At 37.2% G+C, this 8489-nt stretch overlaps 1 protein-coding gene across 1 annotated transcript; it reads right to left on the bottom strand.

Annotated features, from left to right (window-relative positions):
* Positions 1-321: 321 nt before the first annotated feature.
* Positions 322-3735, bottom strand: LOC143858100 (uncharacterized). Its single transcript, XM_077368717.1, has 3 exons — positions 3534-3735; positions 2356-2927; positions 322-929 (listed from the first exon to the last, which is right to left on the bottom strand). The coding sequence occupies exons 2-3, from the start codon at positions 2822-2824 to the stop codon at positions 880-882; spliced, it is 519 nt and encodes a 172-aa protein (XP_077224832.1). The 5' UTR covers positions 2825-2927; positions 3534-3735; the 3' UTR covers positions 322-879.
* Positions 3736-8489: the final 4754 nt, after the last annotated feature.

Below are 8489 nucleotides of genomic sequence, written 5' to 3'. Positions count from 1 at the left end.
AATATAGACAGCCATACACAAATGTTTTTGGATAGCATGTTTTCAAATGCAATATAGACAGAAACCTCAATCACACCTAATTTGGATGAGTAGAGTACTACTCCAAAAACCATTCAAAAAACATAAAGATTACTACTCCAAAAGATTTTCACAGGCTGTATCTTAAGAAAGATCCCTTCCTGCAATATGCACACATCTCTGTGAACATAAAGGACATTTAGTATAAGAAAAAATAAAATCTCTACAGTTTTCCACAAAATAACAGAAATGCATAATTATATTTTGTGAATCCAACACAAATGCCAGTATCAAGAGAACATATGAAAGGAATGCTAAACAGGTTGGTCCTTCTTAGAAAGATGAGAAGGTATTTACAGTAAATTTAAGCAAAAGATGCTCCCATCTGTACAATGCTATTTACAAAAAGAATTGCATATACATATTACTCACCAAGCCAACCCCTTACAGAGGGGAAAAGCAAGGGGAGTGAAAAAAGAACAAATAAAATTGGCCTCTTCAGTCATCTAAAGTTCTCAACTTAGATCCCCCATGCCTCCTTTTGCTGCTTCTTCCCCTCACTACTGAAGCATTTTTTACAGGAATCAAATGATTTGCTTCCACAACTTGTCACAAGTAGCACCTTCTTTACTCTTTAGTCTACATTTCAGCTGAGATTAGAGGCTTTGTCACCACATCTTTCTTTTAAATTTTCCATTTTTTTGTTCTCCCCCCCCTCTTCTTTTTCCCTTTTTTCCGTTTTTTCTTTTTATTCTTTTTTTTTTCTTTGGGTTTTCTGAGTTATCTAACAGCTTGGGACCTCCAGCAAGAATAACACGGAGAAGATCTCAAAAAGGGCCAAGCTGACATTCAGTAAGTCGCTCAGCTGTCCTGAAGAGAAGAAAGCCACTCTTCCATATACTTCTTGCTGTCTGCGCAGGAAACAAAATGAAAGTACTATCTCAGCATATGGATAAGAATAAGATAACCTAAAGCAGCAGGCACTTTGAAAATTAGTATAATGTTTTTTCACTCCTCTTTACCAATAATATGTATTTGAAAACTGGAACAGGAACATAGGAGTTTGGCCAGAAAGAAATTTCACTACCAAATATAAAAGGTGGCTGATATCCCCACGGCCATGTTTTGATAATGGGACGAACTAACCTTGCATTATCTTCTTTAACCATATGTCAACTGATATTACATCTCAGAAAAAGCCTTTGAAAGCTGGTTCGAAAAGGTAAAACAAGGGGAATTCGTCCCATTATCTTTTTTTGAAAGACGAAAGATTACAAAAGGTATAATATGGCTGCTGGGATTCGAGCCCAGGTCTCTACGGCCACAACGTATATTCGTTCCATTTTCAAAACATGGTCGTGCAGATATGAGTAGCCATATAAAATTGCCAGTTTGTCATTTTTTTCAGATCAATCTCACGCATTGTTTATAACCTGAGTTTTACCAGCAGGAAAAAAGTAAGGTCTAACAAGACTAAAAGAAATAGAAACAATGTAAAAGGAACCTCCAGAAGTATGATGTGGATCATGAGATGGCAAGGACTAGCCCAAAAGCATCGACCGCTGAACGAGGACAAGACTCTATAATAGCAAAAATTACACATATTGATGATTACTGTAAGAGACTAGCCACTTTCACACTCCCCAAAATTTTAGCCAGATTCCCTCATATTATATTGATAAGAGTAGCAATTATTTTGCTACAACAGCTCACTAACAGACCAAATTCCTAGAAGCAACCTTCTTGTCTTTTGCACTTCTCACAAGGAAACTCCTCCTTGTTCATTGCTTTTGAAGAAAAGGACTCGGTCTTTCTTAATCTCAAAATTTAAAGAAGTCCCTTATCTTCATGATTCTCAAGCTATTCGATGATTATTCTTTTAATTGATTAATTTACATCAGTGTTTTTCTACTATCTTAGTATCTCTGAGCTTTTAATATTTTTAACAGCCACACAATTTTAACCCCCTTGACCTTTCTCTTTTTACCCATGAATTTAGTTTTATTCCCACCTTAAACTAGCTTAGTGGACCATGCACTATGCGAGCCATCTCATTACTGACTTCGAATCCATTGTGGTTGATATACCACTACAAACCATATCCATCAAGAGATTTAAAAAAAAAAAAAAAACCATGGTACCTTTTTGTTTCCCTTTAAAATAACAAAAAAGAACAATGAGCATGTATGTTAAAAGAAACGTTAACACCCAAAATGTTGGCTAGTCTTAGTTTAATTATAGAAGTTCCCTACCTTACATTACACAACAAAAACTTTTAGAAGTAAATCCAAAGTACAAAACTCAAACATTAAAATAAACTGCAGATAAATTGCTTACCAGCAGAAAACCCATTCGTAAGGTTCGGTGCGACAATGGTACCCAAAACCTGGTTCTTCGAACTCTCCACGAGCTCAGTACGACCCCGTCCATAGCATGGAACCAACACAGCAAAACTACTTTCCGTTTCATCATCGCTTTCGAAATCAGGAGCATGAGGTTCCAACCACCCAATTGACCAATCTGAATCATCAGATTCAGATCCCGATAAACACCCACCATCAGAGGGCACCAAAACCAGATCAAACTCCCTATCAACTCTCCGTTCTTCACGACTCTGCCATTTCCTCTTAATTTTTCTCGATGTAGAACGCATCTTAGTTCCCTTAACTGAAGGGAACTTAATAGAATCTGGCTCCCTTGAGCTTAAACCAAAATCGGACGAGGAATTTAAAGGGGAACCAATAGTGGATTCATGATCTTTTCCACCCCACAACCACCAAGAAAGATGGGTAAATGCTACAGCCATCTTGCACAGAATAAAGAATTTAAAGGAGTTTTGAAACTATGGAATTTCCCAGCAACAAAAGGCAATAATTTGTGGAAAAATGCAAAATGCAGAAGATTCCAACCTAGGCAATTCGAAGAAAAAAATTGCGATTAGTTTAAATATTGAATCGCAAAATAATCAAATTTGGAGCAATTTCAGTCAGTAACAGAAACCATGAAATTAGAAATATTCAAGAAAAGACTAATATAATAAAAAATTGAACCCAGTTCAAAGAACAGATTAGATAAATTACAAGAACCAAAATAAAACCCAAATCACAAATACAAGCAGCAGAATCAATACTCAGAAGCTTTAATATCCTAAAATTAACAACATATAAAGATTTCTTTAACAACTGAAAGCAAAACAAATTAATTCTCACCAAATAATCTCCACCCAAAATTGTCAATTAGGTTGAAAACTACTTCAAAAAGCTCATGATTTTACAAAAAAATAACACTAATGAAAAGCTGCAAACACAATAGAAAGAGCAAAAGAAAACCTAAATCAAAACCCTAGAATCCGATCTTCAAACCAAAACTAGCAAAATCAAATTTTTGTTAGTTTCTTGAGAAAATAAAGAAAGAAAATTGATTCCCAAAACACTTATATCAAGAACAGGTATGAAGAAAAATGAAACAAATGAAAGGAAAAAGAAACCCTAAAAACCTTAAAAGAAATCAATCACCTTAAAAATCAAAATAAACCTCGTAAGATCAACAAAACCCTATGAATTACAGTTTCGGAAGCCCTATTTCTGCAAGATCCCGAAAAATCATAGAAATACGAAAAAATCCCGATAAAGAGGGAAATTTCGTTTACACTTCAAACCCTAGGTTTTACTCTCCAAACCCTAACTCTCTCTCTCTCTCTCTTTGAAAAATCAGTGCGAATGACCTTAGGCTACTCTATTAATAGACTCTTGTGGCTTTTAGAATTTGGCAGAGGCAATCGGACGGTTGATATCAAGTGAAACTGCATTGGCAACTGTTAGCCGTACGATCAACTCGCTCCTCAATCATTGAGTCTGTGCATTCTTTATTTGGATAAATAGATGATTTTTTCGCTCCACTTTAGGACAATGGCCCCCTTCTACGTGAATTGTCGCAGACTTTAACGCTTTTTGACGTCAAATCATGCTACCAGTGGGGCGCATTATCCTACAATGGGGGCGAAAAAACCATACCCTAAATAATAAAAAAACTGGTAAAAAAATCTACCACGTCGGATATTCTGAGAATAGGCGTACTGATATCCGGAATTGCTGACGTCAAATTAATAGTAGTCCTAATCATTGCATGTCGATTATATTAGGATGATCTGGACCGTTCATCTTAAGGGATCCTCTTTCACAGTTGGATCCATGAATATTCCGAGGAATAATTTTTCATTGTCGCCCTGAACTTTACTCACAATATTTCACTCACTTACCCAAATTAACTACCAAAATAAGTTGGGGTGTGGAAAGTACCAAAAAAAAAAGGGAAATGTTATCCCCACTGCTGTATTTTTACGAGGGCACTCTCACTTTATTAAAAGTACGGTATGGCCAGCACCATAGGATGATCCAAACCGTCCATTAGATGGGCCACAGCCTAAATAGGTGTTGGCCCAAAAATTATTTCCATAGTTTGATCCTAACCCTCCGATCTATAGTGGGTTCGGATCAACCCTCTAACATTCAGATCGGAGGGTTAGGATCAACCTATGAAAGTGATTTTTGGGGCACAACCTATTTAGGCTGTGGTCCATCTAATGGACAGTTTGGATCATCCTATGGTGCGGTCCATACCGTACTTTTAATAAAGTGAGGAGTGCCCTCATCAAAATATAGTAGTGCTGATCAAGGTTTAAAATTTTGATTTCGGTAACCGTTTCGGACCCCACCAAAAACTGAAATTTGGTAATTTGGTTCCAAATTCCAGACCCAAATTTGAAAATTTCGGACCGAAATTCCCAAATTTTGTATCACTTTTTTTTTTAAATAAATAATGTCATTAAACAGAAATTTCGGACCGAATAAAGGGCGAAAAATGGAATTTCAGAAAATTCCGGTTCGGTCCCCACCGGTATCCGAAATTTCGGATTCCGGTCGAAATTTTAAACCATGGTGCTGATAACATTTCCTAAAAAAAAATGGGTTTCAAAATGCGTACGCCATTGTACTCAACATGGCTTATAATACATCTTCTACCCTACATATTACATTGATCTAACCATCCAGATTATATGAGCCCATAATCTAAAGATTTAAAAGGAAATTCTACTTAAAGGGTATTAAGTAGAGTCATAATTAGGATTCTTTTCAATGGAAAATGGCCCTTGCTTTGCTCACCAGGTATCAAGATGTTGCACATGAGCACTCAACTTGAAAATGATATAATAATAGAAGGTGGGGTTAAGAAATACATGATTCAAAGCACTCGGGTTCTGATCTGATTAAACAAGTATTAAATTACTCTGTATTTGTCATTCTACCGAAATTTTGAACATAAGACACCATGAAGTAGAGCCGTGGAGGAGAGGACAAGATTTACATTGCTCTCTCATATTTTAAAATTTTTATTATAGATGGTAGTTGCTGCGGATGCAACAAAAACTCAACTTGGAATTATAATCATTATGTTTTCTAATGATAAATTATTAAAATGATATTTATAATTAGGGATTTGCTAGGGACCATCGCAGAAGGCATGAGAGAGCAACCACATAGGATGGATTAAATGAATAAGACAAAATCTGTTGGAAAAGTGGGCTTATGTGGTTGCTATCTCATGGAAGTGCCGGCCCGTGAAATGCCTTCTGCGATGGTCTCTAGCAAACTCCTTATAATTATTGTTTTTATAATAAAAAAATAATAATAAATTAGTGTCATTATTAAATACACGAGATATGTGCATTAGTAATTATAGAAGAAGATGAGTCATTGCATGTTAGTTGATGAGTCAAATTGATGTGGCTGATAAGTATCGTACCTAGTGTTGAGAGGGTAATGGTTTTGCGTGGATGAGTGTGATATTTATTGGTAGAAACAATTGAGCCTTTGTCATTACCCTTGTTTTGAAAACAAGAGACTTAGACCATGTTTGGCAACCATGATAAATTAGTTTCTCAGGCGGTGAGCGAGGGGTAGGTCGGGTGGGAGGAGGAGAGATTTGAGATGGTCCATCGCAAAAGGCATTTTGCGGCTAGTCTCTCACATGTCAGACCAGCCACCTCGTGAATGAAGACAACAGCTGTTATCTCCATTCACACAGCTGTTGTCTCCATTCACGAGATGGCTGGTATGACATGAGACAGACCAGCAACGAAATGCCTTTTGCGATGGACGCTAGCAATTCCCAATGAGTAGAGGGTGAAAACTGAAAAGTGGCTAAAAACAAGGAAACTCAAATCATATTTTGGGTGGAGTTTTTTATTTCCTTGTTTTTTGAGGCATTTCTTACCCTCTCCTTACTCGGCCCCTCTTGTACATCCCTCTCTCACCCTCACTCCTCACTTTATTAAAAGTATGGTATGGCCCGCACCATAGGATGATCCAAACTGTCCATTAGATGGGCCACAGCCTAAATAGGTTGTGCCCCAAAAATCATTTCCATAGGTTGATCCTAACCCTCCGATGATGGACAGTTTGGATCATCCTATGGTCCGGGCCATACCATACTTTTAATAAAGTGAGGAGTGCCCTCATCAAAATACAGTAGTGCTGATAACATTTCCCTAAATTATATGGTGTCTATTTTCCAAGAACAATGACCGTTAGATTCATGGATGCTATTAGTTCCTCGGGCATGAGATGACAAGGCCATTTCCTTTGGCCACACCTCGATCAGATGATCCTAGTCCCTTGATCCATTAACCTCGTTTTTAAAGTTCCGCATGGGACCAGGACCATGTGAAAAGCTTCATGATGATCTACAAGATCAACGGTCTTGATTACACGCACATCCCTGGGACCCAAAATTGATAGTCAGGATCGACCCATCACTGACTGATTGTCTACCTAGGATGAGTCTTTTTTTCCAAATAAAAATAAGGGTGTGGATCCCACCAGTACTTTTGCATCCTATAAAAACTCCCCAAGCACCAAATAACTCTTTTCAAGACAATCTTCCTTTTGGTTCGGACGGTCAGAAAAAGATCAGATCAAACAGTAGCACATACCTCATATGGATTTTAAGTTTAACAGGCTTAAACCAGCCCAGGCTTAAATGCTCTCAGTTCTGAAGAGGACATGAGAAGCAAAAGCACCCAGAAAACAAAGAAATTCTCACTACAATCTTTCAATTGTTTCATATCCTTGATAAGTAGAATGACTAGCTTATTTTTTTGTAGCTATGAAACTACAGAGACTTTTCCCTTAAACTGAAAAGACTAATTTCACTAAGAAATCTGAAATCCTACTTCTGCTAATAAAGCCATAACACGATCAGAAACTCCCCACTAATCTTTGGATTTTTGAAAGTTGATACTCCCCTTTAACTAAAAAGCCTAACTTCACTTAGAAATCTGAAATCTTCTGCTAAACCTGTGACATGAGGCTAAAGATCCGTCTTGATCAGAAACTCCTCAATCATCTTTGGATAATAGAAACTTGAAACTCCAAATTTCCATATTAAAAAAAAAGAGGGAAAAATACATATACACCCCTCTAGTTTCTGACACATTTAATTCTAACCTTGACTTTCAAAACGTGACAAGTACACCCCTGAAGTTTTTTTAACATGACGGAATAGATGGCGAGGCGGAAATGACCAAAATGCCCTTGTCTTCCCCAACTAAAAAATTAGGGTTTTCAGACTTAAAAATTGAAAATTAGGGTTTGATTCGAACCCTTGTTTATTTATCAACATAAACCTTCGATTTAGGAGTCTTATTTGTCTTCATTCACATCATTATCATGATTTGCACATAAACCCTAATATTTTAGGGCTATTCTTGTTTTTATCAACAGTGAAACTCTTATCAAGACGTTTGTGATCCGCCATGGATTTCATACGCGACTTAGCCTGATTTAAATTAGCCTTAAGTTGAGTCAAAATGGTATCCCGTTGTGTTAATTCTTCGTCAACTGCTTCAATGGGTGAACTACCAGTAATGTAATTGGGCAGAGAAGGTGGTGCTCTCCCATAAACAGCTTCAAAAGGTGTCATTTGAATGGCAATCTGATAAGAAGTATTATAAGAATATTCTGCCCAGATCAAATGGTTATGCCAATGCTTTGGATTTTCATACGAGAAGGCTCACAAGTATTGCTCAACACAACGATTCAGAACCTCAGATTGACCATCAGATTGAGGGTGATAGGCAGATGAAAGGTTGAGAGATGTCCCACTCAATCTGAATAATTCTGACCAGAACTTGCTAATGAAGATTGGATCTCTATCAGATACGATAGACTTCGGTAATCCATGGAGCTTAATCACCATTTCATTGAATAATTTGGCAACACGTACAGCAGTGAAATGTGATGGCAACGCCCCCAAATGAGCATATTTTGACAAGCGGTCAATAACAACTAAAATAGTTGTAAAACCATTGGAGAGTGGTAACCCAGTAATAAAATCCATGGTGAGGTCTTCCCAGATTAAACTGGGTGTTGGTAATGGTTGCAACAAACCAAAAGGCGGTGATGTAGAATACT

This window comes from Tasmannia lanceolata, unplaced genomic scaffold (genome assembly GCF_043159265.1).
Source record: "Tasmannia lanceolata isolate RefF3 unplaced genomic scaffold, GAP_Taslan_0.1 ptg000025l, whole genome shotgun sequence".
Lineage (NCBI taxonomy): Eukaryota > Viridiplantae > Streptophyta > Magnoliopsida > Canellales > Winteraceae > Tasmannia > Tasmannia lanceolata.
This window is presented reverse-complemented; position numbering and strand designations above follow the sequence as displayed.

Bases quoted from the DNA above. Each gene is read 5' to 3' on its own strand.
- LOC143858100 (XM_077368717.1), bottom strand. From the start codon at position 2,824: ATGGCTGTAGCATTTACCCATCTTTCTTGGTGGTTGTGGGGTGGAAAA. The intron at 930-2,355 runs GTAAGCAATTTA...TTTCCTGCGCAG, and splicing joins TACGAATGGGTTTTCTGCTG to ACAGCAAGAAGTATATGGAA.